The sequence below is a fragment of the Aethina tumida genome, chromosome 5, assembly GCF_024364675.1.
Source record: "Aethina tumida isolate Nest 87 chromosome 5, icAetTumi1.1, whole genome shotgun sequence".
In the NCBI taxonomy this organism is placed as follows: Eukaryota; Metazoa; Arthropoda; class Insecta; order Coleoptera; family Nitidulidae; genus Aethina; species Aethina tumida.
Genome location: NC_065439.1, coordinates 18245627 through 18261503, shown reverse-complemented (window position 1 = coordinate 18261503; position 15877 = coordinate 18245627). Strand labels below are relative to the sequence as shown.

General features: G+C 28.9%; 1 protein-coding gene across 1 annotated transcript in view; it reads right to left on the bottom strand.

The window, feature by feature from the left end:
* The window catches only part of LOC109600492 (octopamine receptor Oamb), a 71433-nt gene that overhangs the window by 29737 nt on the left and 25819 nt on the right, over nt 1-15877 (bottom strand). The window contains exon 2 of the mRNA XM_049967897.1: nt 5972-6354. Within this exon, the coding sequence (XP_049823854.1) occupies nt 5972-6235 (264 nt within the window). The 5' untranslated portion in view covers nt 6236-6354. The remainder of the gene's footprint in view (nt 1-5971; nt 6355-15877) is intronic.

The following is a 15877-nucleotide window of genomic DNA, read 5'->3' as shown; positions in this document are numbered from 1 at the left end:
CTTGGCGGGTAATTATATTTATTGACGTGCTTCGACTATATTTAGATATTGATTTGTACATATCCAGTCCATTCATGCATTTTTAAATGCGTTAATTTGTTTATTCAATGGGATATCACGTGCGGCCCTCGGGAAAGGTAAATTGTGAATTTTGCCGGTGTTTTCGTGACGGATTTGATCAGTTTAATTATTTTATTTTTTCCGTGTTAACAATTCGTGCCTTATGGCATGTATTAATGTAATTTGTTGGCAGAATTAATTCAGTGGTGTTAAAAAATAAATTTTCAGATGATTTCAATTAACTTGGGAACTTTACAAATACGATATAAAAATCTTTTAAATGAATTGTGTTTGACTGAGAAGAACTGACTGCTGAAGCAGTTTCTTAAATTTTTATTAATAAAATCCGTCTTTTGGCAAAACTCGAGAAAAGAAAAAAAAAAGAAAAATTTCTATTTATTTATTTTTTGACAAAGGGTAAAAACTGTCTGTTATTTTTATTATGTGACAAATTTTAAGTGGGTAATATTCATTGCTACTAAATTTGTCAGTTATGTGTTATACAGTCATCAAAATTTTATATTTATACACACAAATTATATACGTTAATAGTAAGTTTTTTCAGATATTAAATATCTATGAAAATTCCCATTACCAATAAGTTTCCTAGACCATATGTGATATATTCAATCTTCAGTTGAGATAACTATATTCGAGATATTTAATATTGTCGCTGATGAATCAAAGAGGATAATTTTCAAATAAATTATTAACGGTTATGATACGTTTATAATAAACTTGTCAGATATCATATTTGATAGATTTTTTATAGTCACTTATGAAAATTATTATTCTCAATATTTTTCATGGACGGCAAATGAATTAAGCTTTTTATAAATATGAAATTTCAGATACATTAAATTATATCTACTTAATATATAACGATATTTGAGGTAAATTTCGAGATATTTGATATTCTCACTGATGGATCAAAGAGGGTATAATTGATAATTTGTTTTATTTTTGTTTTTTAAACCCATATTTTATATTCAAACACTTGTGTAAAAATTAGGACATAATTACTAATTTTGAACAAATCATTCACCGTTAAGATTTGTCAGATTTCATATTTGTTAGATTTTATATAGAAACTTATCAAAATTATTATTCTCAATATTTTTCATGGACGGCAAATGAATTAAGCTTTTTATAAATATGAAATTTCAGATACATTAAATTATATCTAGTTAATATATAACGATATTTAAGGTAAATTTCGAAATATATTATATTCTCACTGATGGATCAAAGAGGGTATAATTGATTATTTGTTTTATTTTTGTTTTTCAAACCTAAATTTTATGTTCACACACTCGTGTAAAAATTAGGACATAAGTGCTAATTTTGAAACAAATCATTCACGATTAAGATTTGTCAGATCTCATATTTGATTGATTTTATATAGTCATTTATGGAAATTATTATTCTCAATATTTTTCATGGACGGCAAATGAACTAAGCTTTTTATAAATATGAAATCTGAGATATATTAAATTATATCTAGTTAATATATAACGATATTTGAGGTAAATTTCGAGATATTTGATATTCTCACTGATGGATCAAAGAGGATATAATTGATAATTTGTTTTATTTTTGTTTTTTAAACCCATATTTTATATTCAAATACTTGTGTAAAAATTAGGACATAATTACTAATTTTGAACAAATCATTCACGGTTAAGATTTGTCAGATTTCATATTTGTTAGATTTTATATAGAAACTTATCAAAATTATTATTCTCAATATTTTTCATGGACGGCAAATGAATTAAGCTTTTTATAAATATGAAATCTGAGATATATTAAATTATATCTAGTTAATATATAATGATATTTAAGGTAAATTTCGAAATGTTTGGTATTCTCATTGATGGATCAAAGAGGATATAATTGATTATTTGTTTTATTTTTGTTTTTCAAACCTAAATTTTATGTTCACACACTCGTGTAAAAATTTAATTTGATTCGTCAGATCTCATATTTGATAGATTTTATATAGTCACTTATGAAAATTATTATTCTCAATATTTTTCACGGACGACAAGTAAATTAAACTTTTTTTAAATATGAAATTTGTAACATATTAAATTATCTACTACTAATATTGTCGCTGATGGATAAGTATATGATAATAACTGATTAATTATTTATATTTATATTTATAAATATTCACGTAAAAATTGAGAATTTATTATTTTTATATTAACATTTTAACATTTTTCGTTAAAGACAGATTTCGTAGATATTTCAAAAAGGGCGAGTGCTTAACATAACCTAACCCTGTACATTTAAACGTTTTTTGATATGGTATTAAAAACGATTTGAGACAGAGACGAGTAATTTAATTTGTGAAATAAATCGCCTTGATGGAAGTTAAATATTTACAAAACTGTCGTTTAATTATTTTGACAAGCAATTTAAAATGAACCCTGCGTCGCGTTCATCCCCGCAAAAACGTAAATGCCAACAGTCTTGAAATAAAATTTTCATCATTTATCCGTCCGTTAACACGAATCCGATATTTCATTTTTAATGATCTCTAATTTCACTCCAGTGCCGTTTATTAGTAACTGATTGCGCCCATGATTGGATTTCAGAAAATGACGATTGGAATTTCTCGCACCGTAAATATGATAATATAGATGGCAGTTTGAACTGAAATTGCATATTAAATGATCAACCGTGTTTAATGACGTTTAAATGGGGGGATTTATGGCGGCAAATCGTGCTACAAAAACCCATAAAACGACAACTATCACTGAATTATTTCGTTGGTGTTGAAAAGGATCAGTCAATTAACACAATGCCGGAAAATGTGTATCACCATTCGCATATTATCCCGATATTACTGAAATTCTTGGACGGATCGCGGCGTAACGCAAATTATATTTATGATTAGACGTGTTCATAGACAACGAAATTAGCAGCTACAACTTCGTATTAATCCCGACAATGGAGACAATCGTGCACGCTCATGAATAATAATTTCAATGTACATAATACCTGATGACATTACAATTCTGTAATTTTGTCGGATCAATAAAACAAATAATACCTCACAGATTAATATCGTAGTCGAACGAGTTGCATAAAAAATTACGTTTCAGTAAACTTGTCTAACAAACGTTCTGATTCGGGGATTTTAAGATTTCAGTGATAGACGCACTGTTTTAGCCTGTCAGGAGCTAAAAGATAAAATCGAGACGCGATGAAGTTGAGTAATTTCCGCGGTCGTATGTGAAAAAGCTCGTGTTGTAGCGATCTGCTGACTACATTTTTCACAAAAGCAGGAAAAACCTTTTGTCTCCGCGTTCGATTCAAATCCGCCTCGAGTGTATTAAAAAGGACCGGTTTTCAAGGATCAATTTCAAATATATACCGGCATAATTAAAAAAATCATTAACAAAGCTCTAGTATAATTAAATTTAATCCATTCAGCAAGTAAATCGAATTTTTAATCATATTTTGGATTTATAGTGTGTATTCCGAATTTTACCACAGAAAATGTTTGTTGTATATGTGGGATTTATTTGATATCAATTCCTGTTGTATTCATTTGGTAATATACAGATCAGATCACAACTAGATTTATATAAAGTTTATAGACAACTATTTGTTGAAAGTGGAAGTTTTTGGAATTGTCATAGTGATTGATAATTTTCTTCATTGTCAAGTGAAAATAATGTGATATATACATATATGAACATGATATTATCATCATTAAGGTAGCTTGAGACTGATCTCTCAAATTTTCTATTGTAGATTTAGATTCTTGGTTGATTTCTACGATAAGTGAGTTGAGGCATTTTTGATTCTGTTGATTGTGCCCACTTAAATTTCTTTTCAAACTATTTTTTCCCTTTATGTAAAAGCTTTGCTTGATCCAATAAATATTAAAAAATTGTCGGTACTAAGTTCAAAACCATCCACAATCTTACACCTTAAACACTTCCTAGGTTAAATTCCTAAAAACTAATTTACAAACGTTCTTATTCCAGTGTATTAAGATTCAAGAGATAGACATACACTTTAGGTATGTCAGAAGCTAAAAGTTAAAATCGAGTATAGGTGAAGTTGAGCAATTCCCCCGTTGTATTTGAAAGCTTGAGGTGACTACATTTTTCACAAAAGCAGTTTAAAACTTTTATTTCTAGGTTTAAATCAAATCCTTGTCAAGAGCATTAAAAAGGACCATTTTCCAAGGATCAATTTCAATTATTTACCAGCAAAATTAAAAAAATAATAATTTACACAATGCACCAGAAAAATGGAATGAATCAATTCAGTCAATACCTGGAATTTTCAATTACATTTTCGATAAATTGTGTATATTTCCTATTTTCCCATCAGCTGTATGCGAGAGATTTATTTGATATTAATTTATGTTGCTTTTTGGTACACAGATCATATCACAATCAGATTTATTTAAAGTTTAAAGGCAACAACATTCTTTCTTATGAAGTGAATATTTTTGATAATATCAAGTTTAAAGTAGTTAATGATCAGTGACTTACCAAATTTTTTGTAATGTAAGTTAATTCTTCCTCAATTTCTACAATAAGTGAGTTGACCCCTATTTGATGCTGATGAATGCTGTCATCTTAAATTTCTTTCTAAACCACTTTTTCTTTTTAGTATTAGTTTTGCCTTGTCATAATAAATATTGAAATTAAACATTCCTAGGTCTATGTGGAATTCATTATTTTTCAAGACTTAAGATTTCCGAGTTAGACACACTCTCTCACAAAAGCTAAAAGATCAAATCGAATCTCGTATTTGAAAAAGCATGTAGTATAGCGGACTACTCTTTACACAAAAGCATTTTAAAACTTTAGTTTCTGGGTTCAAATACCCGCAAAATTAGTAATTAACCTAACGCATAAGAGTAATTAAGTGAAATGAATCCTATTAGTAAATATATCGAATTTTCAATAACATTTTCGATAAATTCTGTGAACCACTACAGAATGGGATTTAATTTATATCAATTTTGTTGCAATTTTTGACACCAATTTGTTGAAAGTGAAAGCTTTTGGATTTGTCATATTAATTTGTAGTTTGTTTGTTATCAATTGAATATTTTTGATAGTATCATGTTTAAAGTAGTTATTGATCTGCAATCTTCCAAGTCTTTTTACCACTGATTTTTTACTGATTTCTACTATATGTGAGTTGAAGCTTTTTTGATTGTGATGAATGTTGCCACATATCTTCCTAAATCACATTTTCCCTTTAGTTTTTGACAGTATTAAGTCCAAAACCACAATCAAAGCTACGTTATAAAACCTTCAATACTTCCCTAAATGAATTGAATTCAGAGGTTTCAAGATTTCAGAGATAGACATACTCCTTTAGTCCATAAGGAGTTAAAAAATAAATTCGAGTCTTGGTGTATTAGACTGCTTATTATATTTTTCACAAAAGCAGTTAAAAACTTTTGTTTCTGTGTTCAATTTAAATCTCCCTTAAGGCCATTAATAAGAACCATTTTCCAAGAATTAATTTCAAACATTTATCAGCAAAATTTTTCAAATGAAATGAAATGAGTGCATTCAGCAAATATATTTAACTTTCAATCACATATTGGAATTTTACGACAAACTGTATTGAATTACATTAATTTCTGTTTAACTTTTTGGCAACAGATATTATCACAAATTTGTAAGCAACGATTTGCAGGAAGTGACATATTTTGTCCTTGTCAAATTGATTTTTAGTTTCTTCGTTATTAAAGGAACACTTTTTAACAGAATTAGATGTTTTAGATAGAAATAACGGAGAAATTGATTTGTGATGTGTCAAAACCACTTTTCCCTCCTATATAATAGTTTTGCTTTCTCCCAAAAGTATTGGAAATTTGGCAATACCAAGTCCAAAACTTTTCACATTCACTACCACGTTATCATACCTTGAACACTTCCCAGGTGGCGGAAAACGGTAATACCGCAACGCCTACCAGTAGATCAGCAACCGCCAACGAAACAATGAACAAATTGGTCACTGATCGCAACTTGGACGAACAGAACACAGCCGCGATGACTAGACAATTCCCGACGATGACCATCACGTTGATCAACGCCAGTATCGCAAGGGTGATCAGCAATTCCGGATCTGTCCAGAGGACAGCTTCGAGCAGAGCCGCGCAAGCGGTCGCGTTTATTGTATTTCGCATTACATTCGCGCTTCTTTTAGCACAACCGTTGCCAAAATATGTTCCGGCCTGACGCACGGTCCGTTTTTGTAGCCATCGTCTCCAACCGCCTCATCGTGGTTCTGGTGATGTGATGTAACCTGAAACAATTGATCACAGTTAAAGCTACCTCCAAAGATGGTTTTGTGTAGGTGTCTTATTGGAAGCATTGAGATCAACCAGGATATAACTTAAAATTGGATGCATAAAACTAACAGGTTTTGCCACGATTTTCCTTTGAAAGGAACTAAATTCTGAAATGTCTGACTTCGATAACTCTAAAATTGGAAGCATAAACTTCTTTTGCCTACAAGAGGGCAATTTCTCTTTGACTTTGATATAGCTGATGGCACGTTTGATTGTATTCGGCAGTAAAAAGTTATGTCCCGAACAAATTCGTTTCATTTTTATGACGGCGATTATTAAGACTAGGTAAACAGAAAAGGGAAAGTGCCACAATCAAAGGGCAATACGAAAGCAATATTCGCAGCAAAGGCAAACACCAGGAAAGAGCCCAAACATCTAATCTGAATGGGGTGACAATAAAATAATCCTCGGGGTCGCGAACGCTTAGAAAATTTTTATAGAGCCGAATCGAGCGCACCTCCAATAAAATCGAGCAGTCAATTTGCCCGATGTTTATCCATTCTCTATGCGTGTGAATAAATTTCGCGTAAAACTTGAACTGCGCCTGTAGTTTCGTGTCGATGGAGGTATGATTTATTCAAAATAAGGGCGCCGGTTTGAAATAACGACGGCGTGGCCGAAACGTATGGAATAATTCAATGGGCATGATGTAATTTCGATAATACCGTAGTTACGTACTCGGATGGAATAGTGGTGATTCATAAAATATCGTCGGATTATCGGAATCGTTTACATGTGTTGCTCTCTGGTCCAATCCATTACTGAACCATTCATTATTTTCACGAGAACCGTAATCTTTGTGATTCATGCTTTAAACGAATTTTATTCTGATTGCATATTCATATGTTTTTGTTTGCAATGAGATTTCACATACTCGACATTTTAAGTTGAAATAATCTTCAGAAACAATCTTGAAAAATAATGAATCAATAGTTTTTCTAATGGTTGACATTGTAATGATACTGTTTTTTCTGTTATTATATTATATATAGAAAAATCTCAAAATAAACTTGTACAAATTAAGAATAAAACATACTCATATAATGTAACTTATATTAAACTCTGTTTAACAAGACTCAGTATGTCATCGAGCTTTCATCTGCAAAATTATGCTTTTTTGAGTATATCTTCAGTATTGTTTGGTAATAAAACACTGAACGCATCAGGATAAATTTTGTATACATCATTTCGTATATAAACATATGTCGAACATTTACCACAATGGGCCACTAAAAAGAGACAATATACATTACATTGATTTGGAGAGAGTCAAGAAACCACCACAAAGATTATTATTTTTGTCACCTAAATATTATAGGTCATAAGGAGAACAATAGACTCAAATAGACACACTTAAATTCAGATTCAGCAATGTGACTTCCTGAAGGAATACCTATTCCATGTTTCAGCCACCCTGTTGAGCTGCCAGAATATGATACGAAAATATCAACGTCCTTTGAACAAAACGCAGTAACTTTGAAGATTTTATAATCTTCCCAACATCTTAATCATTCAGAACTGAATGATTTCATAAACGATCCTCAACTTGTCGGGAGACTTCCAAATTATAAATCCAGCTTCAACGAAAAAAAGAAGAAAAAACTTCATCACCTATGTTGACCTATGTTATTATTATTAATATTATTAATAAAGTATTATTTGTCAAATCTATACAAAAAATAGTATCAAAACATGTTAAAAAAAATGTCCGATAATTGAACCCAACATCAAGTTAGTTCTCCTTGGACTTTCTAATTGATTAAATCAGATCTAAAAACAAGAACACTAATCAAATTATCAACTTCTTCGATAACTTGTACTAAACTTAAAAAAACGTAATCCATTCAACACGTATACAAATATAAACTAATATTGAAGTATATTTATACGGTTTGAGTTTGTGTGCGGCGAAAGGAACGGAAAAGTAAATGAGATTTTGATTGAAAATCCATATAGATTAAGGAAACAATGTCCTTGATAAGTCCTACTACAGTGTTGGAGAGTGTTTGTCGAGATAAGATTGAGCTTTTATCGTTCGAATCTATTATTTAGCTAAAGCGTCTTATCAAAGCTTCTTTTGTACATCGAGTAAAATGAATAATAACGAAAATAACGAAGACGCCACTTTAATAAAATTAAAAACAGCCACACCCCCGTCGTTGATTGCATAAACCGGACAGTGATCTACCAATTTATAACAGTGATTAATTATAATTAGTATTGCGAGACGAATGAAAATGCGTCACCTGCACTTGACACTTAATCGCAAAAATAATGAAATTTTCGCCTGCTCCCAGAACAATTGATCAAAGTTCTATGAATTTTAATAAAAAGATATATTGTCTGAGTTGCAATCAAATCCGCAAGGGATTTTATGCATATTGGCCTATCGACCTGATAAATCAACGGCTAATGGCAAATCCCTTCGAGATAAGTTTAATTAAAAAATCCAGATGACTCGAACCGTTTACTTTTGCCACTCGTCGTCGACTTGATTATTTCGCAGGTGATAAATTTTATCACCTCTTTCGTCTTAACGCCCGAAACGGTTATAGGTAAATCTTAAGCGACACAGTGGAAAATTGTTTGCTGTCGCGTTTTTAACTGTAAAATCGAAATAAACAATTATGAAATTGAATCCTTGTAACTGACAACGCTCTCTAGCCGTACGCACGTTTTATTTGTGCATCAGGTATTTTCTGTGTCGCAAAATGTAATTGAATATTTCACAGCGCAATAATTTTAAACAAAGGCCTGCCACATTTAGTGTCGACAACACAGAACATGTTGTTAAATTAATTTATTAATAGCAAAAGCAAAAATTTTTCAACTAGATTTTTATTTCCGATGCGTTCAATTTGCTCACCGATTTGGCGAGTCTAATAAGTGGAAGCACAGGATTTAATTAACATGCGATGAGCTTTTGTCTAATAAACGTCAAATAAAAATCAATCGATCTTTTAATAAATGAGCAACAAGTTTATTTATAAAGACTATTGGGCGCAGTGTACGGAATATTCACTTCAACATTAATATTTATCATTAACAAACTGTTTAATATTCCATCATTTAGCTCTGCATAATTTCACTGCCGAACTCGGGAAAACTACATGTTAATTTATCATCGTTATTAATAATTAAATCATATTCGGCAAGTTGTACGGGAAAGTGGGTGGAGTTTTTGTTTTAGATACGAGCATAATATAAATTGTCGCTAATAGACTTATTTTGTTTTCACCTGTGTATCATATTTACAGAACTAAATTATTTAAAATATTTGCTTTTGTAAATTAATATTATTTTTCATGGTTTACTCCATAATCAATATTAAATTAAATTTGGTAATTCAAGTAATAAGTTATTTTTAAATATATTTTTAAATATAATTTTGTTGTATTTATTTTTTATTATTATTCTTTTTATTTAATTATTAATTCATGTATAATAGTCAATCAAGTTTTTAATTAACCCAATGTAATAAATTTTACTTATTTTAAAAATTTAAACTTTTGAAATATACAAATGCTCTGAATATGAAAATCATATTTATTCATTTTTTCATTTGAGAATATTCACCTAGTTAATGGTTTTCTGTTTTCAGTTTATCATTTTACTTAAAGCGGTGACCAGAATTAACGTCAGCCCAATTGAGGTATATAATGTTTCATTAGAAAGGAGATTAAATTACACCTCACCAATAATTCATTTCTAAAGAAAGTAAAATAGATGAACTACAGCTGATAAAATAAATTTCAAGATTTTCAGTTTGAGTACCATTTGTGAACACATATAATTTCAGTATACTATACTATATATTTTTAGTCTATAGTTTATTCAATTACAAACATTTCAAACTCTAGTAACAAATATGGGATAAAAATGAAAATGTCGTGAGTGTGAACGAAAAGAAGTCGATATTTTTCAATTATGTAAACAGTGTGAACCTATGAAAAATAGATAACTGAAGTGGCCTGAAATTTCAGCTGTATGGATAATACATTTAAAGAATATCTGGTCTTTCAAATATTTCATAATTATCTTCAAATTATTACATTGTATAACGGAAATAAAAAGAAAAACATTCCAGGGAGCTATTAACAAGTTTTCGGAACCAAACTCATTGTTACAAAAGTACAAGGTACTACACTAGCCACAATGTTTCAGTTAACACTTATTCATTCTTATCATGAGAAAATATACAATTTTGATTTTCAAATTGAAACAAAACAATTAATATATATATTTTCTTATGTCATTTGGTTAATCCAGAAACTCTCAAAGCATATACCTATCGAAAAAGTTTGCTCCCACTGAATTTTGAGAGAGACAATTTGTATGACAGAGATGGTAAAAGTTTCCTACTACGTGACAAACATGCAGACTTTTACTATCTCTGTCGTGTTTGATGCCTCTCTCAAAATACAGTCGGATCAAATGCTTTTCAATCGGTATGAAACTCGTCTATAGGAAAAATTGTTTCTTAAATTTTGTGTGTATCATTACGTGACAAATGAAATTAAAATTACTTGAATAAAATTAAATAATTGTAGATATTACTCAATCCTAATCTACAATATTTGAGTTTTCAGTTACCTCTCGTTAAACCTACTAGGAGGGAACAGGGGAACTAATTTTAACAAATTTAAGGTGTTTCCCTCGCGGAATGATTAAATTTTGATAATTAATGTTTTTCGTAAAGTGCTTATTACTCAAGTTACATTCAACTTTCAGGTTAAATATATAATATGTATATTTTAATATAATTTAGTTGTTATGCTAGTTAAGTATTATTATTATATAATTATAATAATATAAAAATTATGGTTTTGCTTATAAGTATATTTTTGATTAAAATATTCCTATAAATACATATGCTTTATTATTAATTTAAATTTTTAAACAAAATATATTAATAAATAGCAATATTTTATTTCTGTTAATTAAATGGAAGCAATGAACTAAAGAAATTTCGTTACAACGTCTAACCTTTGAACTATAAATGCTATAAATTAACCATAATCTCTTGTTGTTACTATAAATAAGTACACATTTATTGTGATTAAATTCAGAAAAATTTCCAAAAAAAGCTAACATCAAATTTAAGTAAATTTACAACACTTCGTTCAAGGCTCGTATCAAAACAAGCTATTTTTAACAGCAGTTAAGTTGTGTGGGTCAAAATTGCATTTCTAAAATACGATAGAATTTTGTGTTCCAACAACAATTATAATAATTACGTCAATATTGTATACGTAAATAATTATGTTGCAATATGCCGATTATTATTAATAATTGAAAACGGTTAGTTATCATGTGTGGGCCCAAAATATTCAATCCTTAAATATTGATAAGAAATTGTGGTCTGCGTTCCCAAATATAACAAAATTTCCATGCGATTTACTGTTGCATAAAACTGGACAAAGATAGAACCAAAGTCCTTGATTTAAACAAGTCGCTGTCCAATAAATAATAATGCCGAACCAATTTAGTGGATTTATATTTATTCAACAGACAATATCTAATAATTTTCTGGCTTCGAAATGCCATTAATCGCTTGGCATAAGGTAACATAAATACGTAGTTCACGAGCAAGTTTTATTAACGACCGTTTTAAACTCCACAAAACTTATGACCAGATCGATAAAAACAAACTTGAATTATCTGCCCACCGAAAACAAATTTAAGAATCGAGCCCGTTTATTATTTATTTGTCTGTGAAATTTTGCGGGCATTGTTTTCTTAATTAGCAGGGCATTAATCACCGGCCGGCCGGCCGGTAGTTGGATGTTCACGTCCGTCATGCGGACCATTTAAAACGCAAATTAAAAATAAAACCAAAAACAAAACTGGCAGCCTCCCTGATATAGTTAGAGATTCATTATACCGTAATTAGGAAGCGAATTAATTCTTCTCCGGCAACCGGATATCATTACTTATTCAATAAAATCCGTTCTTGGTTCTACCTAAAGATACAGATAAGTCCGGCTTAGACAATATGTTTTCTCAAACGGATCATCCGATCAGACCCATATATATATCCATTAAACAGCCCCAGATTTCATCTATTTTTAAACAGGAAAAGGCTAATTAATGAACGAAAGGATCAATGAAAAATTTATCCGGGTCCGAACGGTCACAACGGTCGTAGTTTCATTGCCGATTTCGACTCACGAAACGTCAGTGCCGCATGTGCACGGATTGTCGGTTATTTTCCTTTTTTTTAATAATTTTTAGATTAATTTGATTTTATTCCTCCCACACAGACAACATACAATGGCTGCACACAATGCACGACCCAGTCGGTATAATCATGATGCTCTTGACCCATTTCGAAGGTGAAAAACTGTGTCCGGCATCCGAAAATTGCTTTTGGCAAATCGGATTTTAAGCCACCGCACCTTTTTATTGTGCAAATATTTAGGATTGTGATTGCATCGCTGTTGTTTTGTACGTTAACATGTTTTTAAAATTGCATCGGTTTTCGGGTTAGCAATTTCATTTTCTGACTTTACAATCAATTATAGGCACTAAATTTTAAATTCGTTGAAATTGTAAATACGCATATATCTATTTTTTTAATATATATTTTTGAATTCGTTTGTTATAGTAATTATTCACGTTTCGGAATATTTTTTGTTATTTATATTTTATAAATTTGTTTATTTTATTATTTGGTATTTCATTTAATCCATTGCAATTTTTCAGTTTTTAAGTATTTTACTATTTTTCTTTTCAGAATTAAAAGTTAAAAACTAAAATTTCATTAAAAAATAAATAAATAAAATGAATTTTTAAATTTATTATTAAATTAAATTATTAATTAATTAAATTCATTCACAAATTTTGAGTTTTGAAGATATTTTCTAATGTTTCTTTTTAAAATCAAAAATTTATAAATAAAATTTCTGATTTTTATTATTTTATTACGAATAAATAAATAAAATTCCTAATTTTTATTTAAAAAAATTGCTAATAATTTTGTTATTTAATTATTAAACTATAAAATACTTTCAAAATTTCTTTAGTTCCTTATTATACTTTCTTTTTTTCTTTTCAAAATAAAGATTAATAAATAAAATTTCTATTTTTTATTATTAAAATTAAAAAACATGTTTTTCAATTAATTACATACTTATAAAATAATAATAATACATTTTATAATTTTTATTATAAAAATTGCTAGTAATTCTTGACATTTATTTAATTTTCATAATAATATATATTTTTTTAAATATTTCATTATTTTCTCCATTTTTCGTAAGTTTTTTACTAGAATTAAATGTAAAAAATTTTCATATTTTTTCAACGATATATATATATATATATATATAAATATCTGTTTCAAAGCTATATTTCAATTTTTCTTATAAAAATTAAAGGTTAAAATAAATAAAATTTCTAATTTTTATTTAAAAAATTGCTAATAATTTTGTTATATAATTATTAAAATATAAAATATTTTCACAATTTCTTTAGTTCCTTATTATACTTTCTTTTTTTCTTTTCTAAATACAGTTTAAAAAACAAAATTTCTATTTTTTATTATAAAACATGACTAAAAATTTTGTCATTTATTTACTAAAAAACATGTTTTTCAATTAATTACATATTTATAAAATGTAAGCTAATAATAAATTTTAGAATTTTTATTATAAAAAATTGCTAGTAATTCTTGTCATTTATTTATTTTTCATAATCATATATTTTTTAAGTATTTTATTATTTTCTCCATTTTTCGTATATTTTTTACTAGAATTAAATGTTTATAAAAAATTTTCATATTTTTTCAACGATATATATACTTTTAATTATTTAAGTTCTAAATAATGCGTCCAAGTATTCCTTTTTATTATCTCTATATTATCATTTGCTAAGTTCATTTTTGAATAAAACTTAATTTTAAATATTTTTCTTAATAAGGCCCAAAGTTATTAAATAAGCCATCCCCATTCATATTCATAAAGGAGCCATTAAAAGCCGCTCCTCAAATAACAAGAATATATTAATGAGACGCTTGGATATTCCTTCGTTATCCGAAGGAATAGCATTCGTGGCGACAAATAAAAGCGGCCAAAAACCGCCGCCAATTAACAAAATCCCAATTAGTCGCCTTAAAAACGGGTCGGCCGTGAACCGCAAAGCAAAATGAAAAGGCGTTAAAACAGATGGATTTCCACCTGCGATCCGACCGGCCCTAATGCCGAACCGTTAAACGTTAATGTAACCGAATTAATAATTAAAACGGCGTCAAAAGACGCCGATTGCCGCCATTTACAACTGGTTTAGTTGCCTTTGAACGACGCACAATTTCGGTGTGGAGCGATTTAATTTTGCGAATTACATTCCGGTGTTATCGTTGTCGCGTCGGCCCATTTTCCGGGTGGATTTTTAATTATGTTTTATGAATTGCAAACGAACCGTGTTGTTCGGTAATTTCAGGTTCGACGTACAACATTTACCAAAGTTCATTTATTTATAAATGCATAAAATGCATTCGAACTCTGATATATTGCGTTTCAGCACATTGGTTAACCTTTGACCTAAACGGTAACCTGAAAGCGATTCAGGTAATCAGTCAATTGGAGCACAACTGATATTATATAATCATTTTGGGGCGTTGGATGTCACTTATTTAACGTAGTTAAGCCGAAGCTAAAATCTATTTATTATGCTCGTTATTTGATTTACCTGAAATAGAACCTAATTTCAGTTTTGTTGACTTTGATGTCATTTATTCTTTTTTTAGGTTCAGTTTATACAAACGTAGTAAATTCTTAATGTCATAAATATTGATACACTTTATTATACAAATAGAACTGTCCCAATGACACCAAACTGGAACTATAAATAAATTGTCCAAGTTAACATTAATAATGAATTATTAATTATAACCAGTGAGTATTAAACAATTAGAAAAGAAACTGAAAAGTAGTAGGATCAAAAAAACGTCTTCATATTTAGTTAAACGAACATAATTTTCAATAAAATATTTAAATAAACCTAATAAATTTAGTAAAAATCTATTGTTATTTTAAAGATCCAGTTATTCAGTTTCAGTACTTGGTGACTTTCGTTCAAGATTGCTTGAAAACCTTATTAGCTGTCACACTGAAATTTTTAATGAATTATTAATTATTCATCAATTGCAAGCAAATATTAATCATTTCAAATAAGAAACTAAAAAAAATGGGACTTATAAGAGCGTCTAGATATTGAATAAAAATCATTATTTACAGTCATAAATTTAGATAATCTTTATTAAATTGATAAAAGTATCGCATTTAATTTAACTAAATCATTATTTAGAGTCACATAAAACTAATTAAATTGGTAAAACTATGTCATTACTTTATAGAGATACTTATTTACTTAATCCTGTTTCAGTACTTTGGATTCTTTCACAATCCCTCAACACATATATTTATTTAACAATAAATGAATTAATATATTCTAACCAATTTAATTTAATAATGAATT